This window comes from Uranotaenia lowii, chromosome 1 (genome assembly GCF_029784155.1).
Source record: "Uranotaenia lowii strain MFRU-FL chromosome 1, ASM2978415v1, whole genome shotgun sequence".
In the NCBI taxonomy this organism is placed as follows: domain Eukaryota; kingdom Metazoa; phylum Arthropoda; class Insecta; order Diptera; family Culicidae; genus Uranotaenia; species Uranotaenia lowii.
In genome coordinates this window covers 75,007,680-75,023,939 of record NC_073691.1, presented here as the reverse complement: position 1 = coordinate 75,023,939, position 16,260 = coordinate 75,007,680, and the positions used below count along the sequence as shown (strand labels likewise).

At 40.6% G+C, this 16,260-nt stretch overlaps 1 protein-coding gene across 10 annotated transcripts in view; it reads right to left on the bottom strand.

Moving 5' to 3' along the window:
• The window catches only part of LOC129739173 (disintegrin and metalloproteinase domain-containing protein unc-71), a 1,315,240-nt gene that overhangs the window by 41,213 nt on the left and 1,257,767 nt on the right, over positions 1-16,260 (bottom strand). For 8 of the 10 annotated variants that reach the window (XM_055730592.1, XM_055730589.1, XM_055730594.1 and 5 more), the window contains one exon: positions 14,507-14,665. The exons of the other annotated variants lie outside the window; for them this stretch is intronic. In XM_055730592.1, coding sequence (XP_055586567.1) covers positions 14,507-14,665 — 159 coding nt within the window. The remainder of the gene's footprint in view (positions 1-14,506; positions 14,666-16,260) is intronic. 10 annotated transcript variants of the gene reach the window in all.

Genomic DNA, 16,260 nt, shown 5'->3' with positions numbered 1-16,260 from the left:
TTCAGAATCAAGTTTTTCAACAAATTATGTTATTGATTTTCAGTGCCTGAATTTCCGAGTCCGAATTTTCGAGCTCGAATTTTGAAGTAAAACTTCGTAAGTCCGAATTATTGTATCGGAATTTCAAAGTGCAAAATTTAGCATCTGATTTTTCGATTCAGCCCGAATTTCAAAATGGAAAATTATTGGATGGAGTCCGAATTCCAGAATTCAAAGTCAGATTTTTTTTTATTGAAATTCAGAATGCAGAACTTAGAATTAGGAACTTAAATCTCAGAACTGAGGATTTAGTGCTCAGAGTTTTGAATTTAAAATTCAGAATGCAGGGATCAGATCTCCAAATTGAGAGGTCGGAATTCGTAACTCATTAAGAGCTAATAAGTTAGAAATCATAATTCACTATTCAGAATTCCGAATTATAATTAAAACTCAGAATTCAGAAATCTGAGCTCAGAATTTATTGTTTGAATTGTAGAACAAAAAATTCTGAATTAAGGGGTCAAAATTTAGAACAGAGGATTAAAACTTAGTACTTTGGAATTCAGAAGGCTCAAATAAGATTTCAGAATATAGAACTCAGAACTCAGAACGCAGAATTCAGTACTCAAGAATTTAGAATTCAGGTTTAAGAATTCTAAACTTCCCAGTGATTTTTAAGTTCATTTTCCGCTTCGCAGCGAAATAAATCCGATCCGGGCCGCTTCAGATTTATCTCGCAGCGAAGCGGAAAATGAACGGTAATGAATTTTTTCCTTGCTGGGTTAGAGTTATGAGTTAAGATCTCGGATCTCAGAAGATAGAACTAAGAATTCAGAACTCTGAATGAGGATCTCAAATTTTAAAGTATTCGGAATTCAGGATTGAGATTTCAGAATTCAGAACTTAATATTCAGAATTTTTCCAGCAAATTACAAATTATGTCATTGATTTTTTGACCCTGAATTTACGAGTCCGGAACTTTGGGCTATGTCCGAATTATTGTATCGAAATTTCAAAGTTCGAAATTTTGCTTCTTCTATTTCGATTAAGCCCGAATTCCAGAATGGAAAATTATTTGATGGAGTCCGAATTCCGGAATTCAAATTCAGGTTTTTTTTACTTAAATTCAGAATGCAGAACTTAGAATTAGGAACTTAAATCTCAGAACAGAACTTGGAGCTTAGAATTTCGAATTTAAAATTCAGAATGCAGGGATTAAATCTCAAAAGTGAGAGGTCAGAATTCGTAGCTCATTTAGAGCTCATAAATTAGAACTCAAAAATCACTATTTAGAATTCCAAATTATAATTAAAACTCAGAAATCAGAGCTCAGAATTTATTGCTTGATTTCTAGAGCAAAAAACTCCGAATGAAGGGGTCAAAATTTAGAACTGAGTATATCATTCTTAGAATTTTGGAATTCAGAAGGCACAAATAAGATTTTAGAACATAGAACTCAATGCAAATGTTTGATTGCAGAACCGAAATTTAGGATTTCATAATCCAGGTATCACAATTTTGAACTAAGAAATCAGTACTCAGAATTAAGAACTCATTTTGCAAAATTCAGAGTTATGAACTCTGAATTTAAAAGTAAGATTTCATAATTTTCATTTTCAAAACTCATGATTCAGAACCAGGAAATTAAAAATCGGAACTCAGCAGTCCAAAGACAGATCAACTACGATTTCAAAACTTATTATTTAGAATTCAGTATTAAGAACCCGAATTTAAATCCCGAACTAAAAAGAACTCAGAGTGCAGAAATTAGACACTAATATGTGATGTGAGCCTACTTGGTTGAATAATTCTACTGAATCAAAGCAATCGAAAGAGTTCCTTTAACTCAACCACGGTAGAAGAAAATGTCAGATAACGGTAGAAGATAGTAAGTTGCTATCGTAATACCGGTATCTGAACTTTCTTTATACCGTGGTTGAATTAATGGGAAACTTTCGATTGCTTTGATTCTGCAGAAATCAGAATTCAGCATTCAAAATTCAGAACTCTGGATGCAGAACTTAAGAATTTAAAATTCAGGTCTTAGAATTCAGGACTATGAGTAATAAGTTAAGATCTCAGAACTCGGAAGACAGAACTCAGAAGACAGAACTCAGAAGACAGAACTTAAAAGACAGAATTCAGAATTCAAAACTCAGAATTCAAGAATGCAAAATTCAGAATTCAGAATTAAGGATCCAGAATTCAGAATTCAGAGTACAGAATTCAGAGTACAAAATTCAGAATTTAGAATTCAAAATTCGGAATTTAGAATTCAAAATTCAGAATTTGGAATTCAGAATTCAGAGTTCAGAATTCAGAATTCCGAATTCAGAATTCAGAATTCAGAATTTAGTATACAGAATTCAGAACTCAGAGTTCAGAATTCTGAATGCAAATCTCAAATTCAAAAAATATCAAGAACATGAATCACAAAATTCAAATTCAGAATTGATATTTCAGAATTTGGAACTCAGAATTCAGAATTCGATATTCAGAAATATAATTCAGAATCCTGTAAACAGAATTCTAGTCAATTAGAGTCTGGAATTTTTTTGAAAGTTTGATTCAGGAGTTCAAATTTATATTACAAATGCTAAACAATATTAAAATATTAGAATTGAGTACTTAGGAATGCCGAAATTAAATTTCAGCACTCAGGATTCAGAACTCAGAATGCAGAACTTAAGAGTTTACGAGAGTTTTGAGTTGAACTCATAATTCTGAATTCTGAATCCTGAATGCAGAACTCAAATTGAATATAACTCTAAATTCAAAAATTTGAATCTAAGGTTTCAGAACTCGGAATTAAGAACTCAGATTTCGGCACTTAGAATTCTGAATGCAATATTCAGAATCAGAATCCAGAATAAGAATTGAAAATCATACAGAAAATTCTTGGTTAGTATTCAAAACAAAGGTTGAAAGTCAATGAGATTCTGAATCATTATTTTTTTTCTTAAAGTTTGAATTAGGAGTTTAAATTTATGTTTGAAGTTCTAAACAATACTCAAAATTCCGAATTGAGGACTTAGAAGTCAGAACTCGGAATGTAGAAATAAGATTTCAGATCTCAGGATTTAGAACTCAGAATTCCGAACTTAAGAGTTTACGAGAGTTTTGAGTTAAGATCTCAGAACTCAGAAGACAGAACTCAGAATTCTGTACGCAGAACTGAAATTTAAGAGAACTCAAAATTCTGAATTTAGCACTCAAATTTAAAATAACTCAGAACTCAAAATTTTGAATCTCAAGACTCAGAACTCAGAATTGAGATCTCAGAATTCGGAACTTAGAACTCAGAACTCAATATTCAGAATCAGTATCCAGCATAAGAATAAAAATTAGTACCGGAAATTTTAGGTTAAAATTCAGAATACAAGTTTGAAAGACAATGAGAGTCTGATCCTTCATCCTTTTTTTCTCTAAAAGTGTCAATCAGAAGTTAAAATTTAAATTCAAATTTTTAAATCAATAAATAAGAATTCCAATTTCAAAAGCTTACCATCTCATAATTTAAAATTTAAAATTGGAAATTAAAGTCGATGATCCATCAGACCATCGTTGCTAACCGCCTTCCGCACACCTTTTTCAAAGGTATAGCTCTAAAAATTTACACTTTCCCATGCAAAAAGTAATGAAAATTGCAATCCACGAGATAAAAACGCTGGTCCCGAAAATCGTTTTTCTTCTCGATTCAATACGGTTGCTGGTCAGCTTTCGGGGAGAGGGGCCACACTTTGAAGCAGCTAAATAAACGAGAGGCCACGCGAAACAGAAAAAAAATGGGCAAGCAACACCAAAAAAAAAAAAAACAGCCGGCTGCCCAGCCAGCAGAAAACCCATTAAAGCATACGCAAATGGATTCCGGCAAAACCATCAGCGTTAATGACTTGGTGGAAGCTTTTGACGTTCGGATAAATTGAATTGCTGCAGGCTACAGACAGGAGGTAAATAGTTTTTTTTCACTGTTCTCTCATTTTTTTTTTGCTCTGTGTTCCCTCAATCAAGTCGCAAGGACCTTTAACATTGGCTCACTGCTCAATGTTGTAGGTTTGTTCGTTAGGATGAGGTATTTTTTATTGGTTCCAATTTTTTTAAAGGTTGGAACAAATTTTAAAAGCCACATGTGATGGATAAAACTTTGTTAGATCCTTAAAAGGGGTAGGAACTTTTAAAACATAAAAAAAACCTTATTTCATTTTCAAAAACACTAAATGTAAGATCAAAATTAAACAATTGAGAATTAACCTGGGTACAAATAGCAAGTGTCTGCGTTTTTCCCTGCTATTCAATTGGGAAAGTCCTAACTTCAATGGACGAAAGCAAATTTGACCCACAAAAAATGAGGAACAGAGCACTAAAAGACGTAAAGTTCAATAATTGATGATTAACTTTTTTAGGGAGTTTGCTTCTTCCTTCGATTGGAAGCTAGAATCTTTTTTTTTCCTGTTCGAATGTTGCCGGAAGATTAGACCTTCAGGGTTTATGATTCGTTTCCGGGTTTGTTGCCTTTTCTATTTGCTGAGGGTGGCTCCAGAGAGTCCATACGCATGGACAGACCTATGCAGAGCTTCTTGAGGTGATACCTACTGTCGAGTCTATTGCCCCGATGAGTTTTATGGCTTGTTGTGGCCATTATTTTGCCATGATTGTGGAAATGGGAAATTTTTGCTGACGAATGATGATTGGTTTGTTTCAATTTATGGGATCATGTTTCGGAGAGCGAGCGAGAGATAGATAGATAGATGATATAAATACTGTGAATGGTTTTATTTTTGGTTCTGAATATTTCGTGGCGTGGAAAGGAAAACTAATTCGAAATTGCATGCATAAATAGGAACGAACCACTAGTATTTGGAACAATCGAAAATGCTGTCTACCTTTGGAATGTCTGAATGTTTTCGCTTATCCAATATATCATGATTTTCCTATCAATTTTTTACACCCTACGGAGCTGATGTTTATTTATTTATTTATTTTTTAATAAAAAATCAAAACTAGATGATGTTTCCAGTATTTCTCTATGGAGTTTACAATCCTTCAAATAAGAAAATTAAATATTTTTAAGCTTTCCCTCAAAGTAATTTTATGTCAGTGCCTGGAAACGCTATCTTGTGCTGAAAAAAATCTCAACACCCTACGGATCAAACTTCCACCGTTTGAATCGATCCGGCACTGCTGCAGCTGCCATTTGTCAGATATCCCCGGAAGGGCAATTCAGAAATCACAGAATCACCATAAATCCTTTCCTTTGGAGGACCAGTTGCAGAATCAACCAGTCCACGGAACCAAAACAACAACGATAATAATAATGCCAATACACGGATCGAAAAATATCGGCGGCATCGATACATTAGAGAGAGATAGAGAGAAAGAGCCAGCTGGGCAGCTACCAGGCGCCATCGATTGACTTCTTCCGCAGTTTAGCTGGAGCCATCTAACTGGCTAGCGCGGAGCGGAAAACTCGAAAACCCCAATTCCCCCAAGCGCCCGGGGAGCTGCAATGTTGTTCCGGAAAATCCGCACCGAGCGCACCGGGGAAAGATTGCGCGCAGCCATGGTATTTGTCCGGATATCGTCGGAAACTTCCCCTTCGTTTGATGTTCGATGTTCGATCGATTGTGTACAATATGGAAAAATAGATCTCTGGGTCTTCGGGGGTCACGGGATGAAGTTTTTAAAAAGGTGTAAACGTTTTAAAAAAATCAACAAAAATCCTTTTGGTGGAGAGTTTTATTTTAAGTTATAAAAAAAAATTAGGAGAAACACAACAAAAATATGCAAATATGTTGAAAGATTTTTGAAAAATTGGCTTCCGCAAACAGTGGAATCGGTTATGATTTGCTATCAGTCGATTTGTTACCGTGTGTACTGAGTTTGAAGGATGATTCTCCAACAAGGACGGTGTTGTTCGGGTGAACAGCTTTTTGAGTTTCAGAGAGTTCAGAAGCATGACAGCAGCAGCTAGGAATGACAACGAAATCGTCTCACGGGAGGAAATATTGGTTATTGAGGTTCTTGTTCTTGTTTTCCAGCGTTTCATCAATCTATCCGCCGCCGTAGGAGACTGTTCGAGAGGAAACGGAAAGTTGTTTATTTGATCCGATTGAGCTACACCGGGAACAAATCTAGATTATGATTGTGGTAGAAAACAACAGTCGAGAAAATATACTGGAGAACAAAAGGTGTTTCACATATGGTTAGCTGCAATAAACGTAGCTGTAAAATCATACTTTTTACACAAAACATTCATAAAGCTTCCTAAAAGTCACCGGACCAGATCTAATATCAACATACATTATATAAGATTACTTTTTTAAGATATTAGCTGTGAGAACATCGAACACGAAATTATTTCGACACATTCAACAGGGCATAACTTTTTTTTTACCATTGGGTTAAAAATCAAGCAAATTTTGCTCATTTTCTCATTGGCGTGTATTGTTTACATGATGTCAAACTCGAAGTCGTGTTTTTCGATTCTTCGAAAGTGGAGGTGAACCAACGCGAGTCAGGAGAACAAATTCTTTCCTAACACCTGGAGTTTTCGGACCTGACGCACCGTCAGTTGCGTAAAATGTTGAACATTCACCATTCAACCGTCTCCAGAGTGTTAAAGCGATTCCAGGAGCGGTTGACGTTGGACGACGGCAAAGGAGCTGGAAGAAAACCGGGGCCGCAGAACAAAAGGGCGGAGGGGAAGGATTTGGCTAAGAAAATCGGCATGTCGCAGAGCTGCGTCCAGAATGCAAAGAAGAGAGCTGGACTACATACATACAAGGTACAGAACTTCCCAAACCGCGATGAGCGGCAACAATCGACGGCTAAACTCGGGCCGGGAAGCTCTACGAGAAGATGCTGACGAAATATGGCTGCTGAGTGATGGACGACGAAACGTAAATATCAGCCGATTTTAAGCAAATTCCGGGGTTAGAGTTTTTCACCGGCAAGAGCAAGTTCGATGTGGACGACAAATTTAAGAAGAAGAAAACGTCGAAGTTCGCCTCCAAATATCTCGTTTGGCAGGCCATCTGCTCTTGTGGACTAAGAAGTTAGCCTTTCGTGACAAAGGGTACAGTAAATGGCGAGATCTACAAATCTGAGTGCCTCGAGAAGCGCCTTTTGTAGTTCTTGCAGCAGCACGACGAAGCTCCGTTATTTTGGCCAGATTTGGCATCATGCCACTATTCTCAAAGTTACCTGGAGTGGTATGAGTCCAACTCAGTCCATTTTGTTCCAAAGGAAATGAAGCATCCGCCGTAATATCGATGATCTATATTTAACGGGTGGTAATCCTACTGCAAAAGCGACTAGCCTTGTAATGTACTCGAAAAGCTAGACTTACTGTCCAAAAAAGTCGACGATATGGCTCTGACTCAAAATGCACCTACAACTTCGTACGCTTTTCCCCCATTGACTGGGGCACCAAAAACATTCCCGTTACCGAACTTCTAAGGTCTCCACGGGATTCATGGAGTATCGCAGGTTTCTTCAACAATGGCTGGGACAAATGCCGTTGATTTTAGTGACCTTTCAGTCCCGTTTATCGTTCCTCCACCCCCGACACCTAAGGTCGGGTTGTATTTAGCCTGTCTTCAGTCCCAGATCACGGACGCAGACGTTGAAAAAATAGTTTCTCACTGCCTGGGTTCAACCATGCCGGTAGAAGTAAAACGATTGCTTTCCAAAGGTGTAGACGACTCCACTAGGAGATATGTTTCATTCAAAATCGGACAGAACCCATTGCACAAAGCTGTCGCTTCGAGTCTTACGATCTGACCTGGAATACTCTCTATTCTATTTTGTTTATTTACAGAGGATTTTAACCACCTTGGTCATTCTTCCTCTTAAGAAAGTGTGTACATTTGGTCTTAATTCTACAGTTTATCTAACAATTTTGCACTTTTCAGGAATACCATTAGTTTGTTCTCGTTCGTAATGTTTAAAGCTGCCGATGAATCGTAACCGATTCCACTGCTCCGCCGTTCCGTTGCGTACAACCTGCACTCTCCGATAACTGGAATACTCATCTGGTGCCTTCACACTGTTAGCAGCGAGAAGTAGTTCTAAGCAAACAATACAAGAACTTATGCTTAGTGGCTCTTATAGGCACGACTCGTGTGTGTAAGTATAACCGTCGATCACGAAGGAAATTGGTATTTTTCTGTAGGAGGTTACAGTGGAGTCCCGGTTTAGAACCCTATTGAGGTCCAAATCCACACTGCCGCACAACTGACTTGATGACTACCTAGATACAATAGAGGTCAGTTGTGCGCTCTGGGCTGGTAGTTCCACCTCCTCGTGGTCCAGGGCGGAAACGTGTCTGCAAGTCCGGCGTATTGCAGATGTTCGGCCAAAATAACTACCATTACACCCACTAGAGGCCGTCAACGGGTATGCCAAACCCGCGCGGAGAAGTGGTGCACCCGGGTACTTAGGTACCAGTACTTAAATGTGAGGGTGAGGGTCCAACACGCATTAGGGGGGTTATGGTCCTGAAATGCGGACGTGACCGAAGGGAGAGCGATCGCCAACTCGTTTTGCGTTTCGGTGGGCAAAGACCCGACTCGAAAAACGAGTAGATGATCACTTTGAGACGTATTTTACACGTCAGCGTCAGTGAGGCACTGTTTTATGCCGGAGGTGTCAGGGTTCGACACGCGTTTCGGGAATTGTTGCCCCCAAACGGCGAGTGCGACCTGATGAGGGCTTTCTACAGCTCGATTTGCGCTTCGGGGAGTAAAGCACCCGACTTGAAAATTGAGTAGTCGCGCTGAGTGGTGACTTAAGTCAACACTAGAGAGTTCGGTGGAGTCTGAGTCCTACACGTGGCTTAGGAGGCTTGCCTCCTGACCCGCGTGTTCGAACAGAGAAAGTGACAACTCGCTTTGTGTTTTTGGACTTTCTGGACTAGACCCACAAAGTTAGTAGTTGCGCTAAATGGGGACCTCTTTTAACACGTTGAGATGTCGGTCCTAACTCGTCAGAGGAGAGTTGCGCTTCGAGTTGTGTTAGAATGAGGTATTGCTGACAGAGGATTTGGTAGCGAGTATTGCCTTGGAGCGCATTAGCGCGAATTGACCTCCCACTATTGAAGTATAGTGTGTCAAACAGTTCGAGGTGGGAACAAAGGTCAGTGGCCCCAAGTGGACTTTATGGCGTAAAGGGTACAGTGTTTCTTAGCATTGTATCATGAGTCGTCCAATTGCACCCATGGACCCAGAGTAGCAAACTGAGGGGACGCGGTGGCTCGCCGCGCCTTGGAATGCAATCCGTAAAACGGATTTACCCCCTGGGTTAACAACTAATAGAAAAAAAGAGGTCAATTGTGCTCGCGATTGCTCACCATCGCTTACATACTTCTTGACTCTCAGATACTCTCTTTTAGCGTGAGAGCAGAGACATATTCTAGGATGCCACAGCTACCCTCAGGGTAATGTTACTCTCAAAATTTGTGCGAGTTGCGGTTTCGCATGACTTTATCATCGTTCCTCGAGAATTGCGAGAGAGGATTGCTAGTCCAAGGGAAGCATCTTTCGATCGGTCACCGGTGGATTTCCAGCGAAAAACCCGTAGTAAGGCATAAAGGCCTTGGTTTGCTAGCACTTGAATCGTCATAAAGAGAGGTTACAATTGAGTATAAACCTGACACCTGAAGGGATATGTTAATGAGTGTTGCCGTGGAGTGCAGTAGAGCGAGTATGTTTTAGAGTTTAACCTTGCTGTAGTCCAAAGCAAAGCTCGTACCTGCCAATCTTGTAGATATGGTCACGAGAACTGTATCCCTTCCAATTTTCTTGTGACGAGATTGGCTAATTGGCTAACGAATTTGAAATCTTGTTGGAGATACTTGACCGCCACTGCTCTGCTGCTCAGAGAAATCTATAGGGAACGGCCAGCAGTTAAAGGTAATAGCATGGCGAAAAATGTGAAGAAGTTTCTTTGACCTTTGTTAGACTGGTCATCCGGTGGATACGGATGCCTCTCCCGATTTACGCTTGTAACTAACAAGCCCAAAGGCACGCAGAGCAAAATCGCCGTCCTCAACGAAAGCTCCAAGGCAGCAGGTCTCAAAGTCCATGTCGGAAATACTGGGTCGATGGAGATCAACAAGAAGCATCATTCCAGATTCATGGTAGCTGGACAACTAGTTTAGAAAGTGGAGTGTGTGAGATATCAGAGAAAACATCATGTACATGTTTGATTCATTCAACAGTGCAACTGGCAGCACTGTTTGCAAGCATAGTTAGATCTGTCAAATCTATGTCGAATGATATATTTCTCGCTCTAATCCTCTCGTTCTCCTCAGTGGGTTTCGACACAGACCCTTCCTGATTCGTCGTCGGTTTTTCGTTCGCTTCAGTGAGTCGAGCACTTGGCCGCGAAGCAAACAGCAGTACGGTTCAGAAAGGCCCAATTAGCGTTTGCGAGTCTCCGAAACATCTGGCGCTCACGTCAGATCTACAAACGAGAATCCGAATCTTCAACACATACGTGAAATCCGTATTGTTGTATAGGTGTGAAAATTGGTGCACATATGTGATAACGACGCGAAAACTGCAAGTATTTGTAAATCGCTGTCTGCGCAATATTATCAGTGCCTGGTAGGCTGGCAATTGGATCTCAAACGGGGAACAACATCGCCGATGTCATCAAAAGGTGCCGGAAATCGAAATTCGAGAACGTAAGTGGAGATGGATTGGACATACGCTGTGAAAAAATGTAAATGTGTTTTGTAGAGAAGCGCTTGAGTGGAATCCAGGAGGACATCGAAGGAGAGGCAGACCCGAAAACTTGTGACGGCGAAGCCCAGCCACCGAAATTCGAACTTTCGACGAGAATCATGACTGGGACCTTGTGCAGACGCTGGCTCCGGATTGTCAACAGTGGAGGTCTTTTATCATGGCCCTATGGACCTGAGGATTGGCGCGGGAACATAAAGTAAAAAGGCTCTGATCCTATTTCTCATAGGATACCTGGCTAACCCAGTTTCAGGCACCCGAAAAAGAATAGCCTGGATACCTGCCAGCTGTATCTGTGGCACCAGGACCTTCCCATTGAGTTGGAACTCGAAAGACTTGAGTAGTACAAACTTACAAATTAAGAATTGCAAGGATGCAGAAGCAAAAAAAGAGAGCTTGCCCAACCACTAGCGACGTTGGTAAACTCCATAACATTGGTTCAAGAACAGAACTAGGAGTTTCTAATCTTAAAATGGACCATTTGCTGATGAAGATCTGACAAAATTCCAGATATAAAATTGTACGGTGATGGACATACGCGGGAGTTAGACAAACAAGTCGTACATAATTTGAAAAAAAAAAGAATGCAAACAAAATTACCCATAGGACAAACTGTTCCTCACACTTCTAGATAGAAGCGTACGGGGAAGGAGGAAGGACTTAAATGGGCCTGTGGGACCATCACAAAAACAAGTTTCGAACATTCCAGAACTGTGGAAATTTCCAGTTACCAAACAACTGATCGATGCTACAACCGACACAATAACTCCAACATCCACTAGAAGGTTAAGGACATGTTACCGGAATCGATGGCGCTCCTTATACCGGCTTACGGGGCCTGTAGTGAACTTTCTTGGTTGAGCTGACGGAACAGGGCGTCCTCCGAAGACAAAATCTATTCGTCCGGAACAGCATGAATACCATCGTCCAGACTAATCCAAAGCGAGTGTGACTCCCAAGAAGTGCAAGGGCTGTATGAGAGCAAGTTATTTTTAGAGAAAACGCGGCTTACCAGATGATTCAGACCTTTGTAGAACCAGCGTGACCAGGTCTACGAATTTTCCCATAGATCTACGGGTTTTTACCACTTCTACAGATCTGAGAAAAAGCGGTTTTCGATTCTCATAAAGCGTTTTAGAGATCCGTTAGCAAAGAGAGAGTGCCAAACGAGTGGCAGATTATGGTACGTAAGAAAAACAAGGCTATAGAGGTCTTTGAAATCTCTATAGATGACACGTTCATGGCCATGGAACTTATATTCGGGTGACGGGTGTATTTCCTGGGAATCACAAAAAAGGTGGGTGACGCCCTCTAACTCAAGTCAGCCGATCGGTTTCGCCACGCGTTTTAAATCTTGGAGACTGGAGCCAAGGAGCCAATGGGAGGACGAGCCAGCATCGGGAATCCAGAGGAACGTCGTCGAGCCAGAACCGTGTAAGGTTGTCGGACCGAGAGCCAACTGGTAGGTCGTCGGACCGGGAAGCCAGATGGAGGTCGACAGGCCAGAAAACACGGGAGGGAGGTCAACGGACAGGTGCTTTGGGAGGTCGTTGGTCTGGAACTATTGAGGGGGCACCGGAATCATTGGTGGTACGTCGTACCGGAAGCCAGGGAAGGTTGGCGGGTCGAACCGTGGAAGGTCGCCAAGTTGGAAGCCAAGTGGTGGTCATCGGACCAGGAGCCTCTGGGTGAATTACGGAGGGTCGTCGGGAAACACGGAAGGTCGTCAGACCAGAGCGCCAAGTGGAGGTCGTCGGGCTGGAGCCACTAGGAGGTGTCAGGCCTCAAGAGGAGACGTAAAGCGACGCACCGTAGTCTTCCACTCGTTTGGCACTCTCTCTTTGCTAACCGATCTCGGAAACGCTTTTTAAGGATCCAACCCAAAGTGGGCAGCCTTGAGGAACGCCACCGAACTGCAAGAAGGGGGCCAGACGGAAGTTTATAGAAGAACGCCACCGAACTGCAAGAAGGGGGCCAGACGGAAGTTCATCTTCGAGTGAACCGAAGGAAGGTCGTCATCGAGTTGGCCGAAGGATGGTCGTCGAGCGAAACCTGAAGAGGGTCGTTGAGCTGAAGGCGATGGTTGTGGTTCGGCGTGGTGCTTCATTGAGCGGTGAACAGCGTGTGTTGAGGAGGAGTGTTGGCATTCCCTCGATCTGGGTGAGTGTAAACAACACACGCAGTTCAAAGTAAACGCGAAGAGATTTTAATGTATAAAAAGAAGCCATTTATTGAAAATACAGTCATTCCAGTTTTAACCATAGAACAGTGCGCTTGTTCTCTCCTTTCCACTCCGAAAGTGCTCCCTGGTGCTCAAGAGGTTATGGGCCCAGCACCAGTAGAAAGGAGAAGAAGAGTGGAATCAGTAGTGGTATTCAACCAGAAGGAAGCCAATAAGTAGAAGGGCAAACCAGCACCGGGAATCCAGAGGAACGTCGTCGAGCCAGAACCTTGTAAGGCTGTCGGACCGGGAGCAAACTGGTAGGTCGTCGGACCGGGAAGCCAGGTGGAGGTCGGCAGGCCAGGAAACACGGGAGGAAGGTCGACGGACTGGTGATTCGGGAGGTCGTTGGTCCGGAGCCATTGAGAGCGGACTGGAATCACTGTTGGTTCGTCGTGCCGGTAGTCATGGAAGATTGGCGGGGCGGTGCCGTAGAAGGTCGTTAAGTTGTAGGCCAGGTGGTGGTCGTCGGACTAGGAGCCTCTGGAGGACTTACGAGCCGGGAACTACGGAAGGTCGTTAAACAGCAACAGCAACGCTGCAACGTCTGCAACGCTGCGAAGGGCGTCAGGCCGCGAGAAACGGCATCGGTAACAAGAAGGTTGTCGGGCCAGTTTATCTTCGAGCGAACCGAAGGAAGGTTGTCATCGAGTTGATCGAATGATGGATTTCAGCGTATGAATACAACACACGCAGTTCAGAAAATAAAGTTATTCCACTTTTGACATTCGTGCGTTTGTTCTTTCTTTTCCACTCCGAAAGTGCTTCCGGTTGCTGCTGCTCAACATTTCTGCCAGGGACAGAAAGGTCATGGATAGTAATGATTTCATCATAGCCGTCAATGTTCTACATTGTGATGTGGGTTTAATCAACTTTTTGATCAGTGCAGGGATGCGAAATGAATGAAAGTTTACGAACCTGGTGTCGCAAGCTTTGAACGAGTAACAAAAATTGTGGTTGTCGAATGTAGTTTGGTATCAACCCCAAACGGAATAAAACTCCTGTTTTTAAAATCAATTCTATCTGAAACTTTTTAACCCGTTACAGTTTTTAGAAATGCATCTTTTTGCAAGTTTTTAATCTAATAAGCGAAATAATTAAAATAAATAAAACTATTCAATATTAATCAAATACCTTGAAATTGTTTATCTTTATTAACCCCTTATAGTATTGTAATAGTGTTATTTATATATTTTAAGTAAAGGATCTCTCAAATCAGACAACCTGAATGTAATTAAAAGACTATATTGCCACCTCCCAAACTAAGACTTTATTTATGTCAGCGCTTGTGACTGTATTTGTTAGTGTAATTTTGTAGAATGCAATTTCTTGTAGGTATGTTTTGTCATTTTTCTGGTTTTGGTTTGCTTGGAGCAGTCACGTGTTGCAGTCATTACTCATAAAAAAATCTGTTCGCAGAACTTTTTAAACCTATAACCTAAAACTTTTAAGTGAAGTGCACAGTTTCGTTTCGATCTTTCTCTCTTAAGGTTAGAAAATAATTGATTATGTGTTTTCTTCCTGTTGATTTGTTGATGCAATCCTTCGGAACTCTACTTACCGAAACTGGGCATTCTGGTTGGTGAACATCAGCTTGTTGGACCCCTCGAGCGAGATGTCGTCCTGGGAGTGATGGTTGGCATTGGCCGGCCCGCCGACGTACTTGGCCATCGGTTTCTTCACGTACGGCGGATCGTACTTAAAGCGAGTGGTTTTCTTTCTACGCTCGCAGTTTTGTTGTTGTGGTTGATGTTGTTGTTGTTGTTTAGGAATGACAGGGGTTTGTTTTTGTTTTGTTGGTTTTTGGCGGTTTCAGGTAATCGGGGGAGATGTTTGGTTTTGTTTTGGCAATGAGTGTGGTTTTATTTTTGTAGTTTTGTATTTTTGTTTCATGAATTGAAGGGGGAATTTCCATTGTTTTTGCCATCGATGCGGGAAAGAGATCACAAAGTTTCGATCAATTTTTTGACTTGAGTGATTGGACATAGGTTCGATACAAATTTGCAAAAATTAATTAAGAAAATAAAACGAGCACGCATGGCTCCGATACAATTTCAAAACAAAAGAGAAAAAGTTTAGTAAAACAAAACTAGGTGGATATATCGATTAATTTTCTAACTTTTAATAAGATTCATATTATTGTTGGAAAATATAAGGTAAAATAAAGTTAGTGAATAGCAGATTATTTTACAGTACAGTATAAATTCTAATCAGTCAGCCCCTAATCAGTAATTTTCTTCCTACAGTTGGGTTTTGTTTTTTTTAACCTCGGCAGCGCTAGTCTTTCCACTAGTAGGAGTCAACCAATTACGTTCTCGGTAGAGTTTCAGTTATGTTACGACGAAAGTTCTGTTTGTTCGCCTTAAACAGTGGAACTTTGGCTTCCGTAGGTTTAACTTATTTGGTTAGTTGTTGATTCCATTCTTATGACATTCAGACAATTCAAGTTTTACTTATCCTATACACTATCGAAAAGCTACTAAATCAATCGTTCCAGAAAGCAGCACAGCCAAAAGCTAGTTATCGATTTATTTAATGTGATATATTATATATGTTATCAAACCAATAATGTGTACATTCACAAAACATACTAAGCCATGCAGAAGCCAGAGCTAAGCTACTCGCATTAACATTCAGCAAACGCAAGAGAGATTTAAAATAATCGAATGAAATGAAAGATAGAGAAGTAAGAAAGAAGGAAACTCGAGACAAAGCAAGAACAAGAAATAGAGAGAGAGAAAGGTGGAGAGTAAACGGAGAATAAAATAAAGAGTAGGAGATTCGTGAGGAGACGCGAATCGTTCTTTCCAACACTAGTAATAACGTAGTTTTGTTTGAGAGAAAGAGAAGAAGGTGTTATTTTTTCTGGAGAGTAAATGGAGTCATTTTGTTACATATTTACAGGAGGATTGTTTTTTTTGTATTGGTTGAAGTTTTTGTACTTTTTGGATAATCTTTAACGCATATAAAGAGAGAGATACCTATAGAATATACGATACAATAGAGAGAAAAGTTTAGTATTGCTCACAACAAGTAAAATAGAACAGAACAGTTCTGAGTTTTTTTTTATATTTCAAAAAAATAAAACAATAGTTTACTTTCATTCGATGCATAACAATGCGCTTTGTTTCGATGAAACAATACTGTTAAGAGTTTGTAGTTTGTGTTTTCTCTTATTTAAAAAAAATCAAACTTGACAGAACAAATGATTCAAAATTAACATACAAAAGTGCAAGATTGTAAGACAATCTGTAGGATGAGCGCGCAAGTGTACGATTTAAACGAAAAAAAAGAGAGAGTTAAGAGCTCAAGACA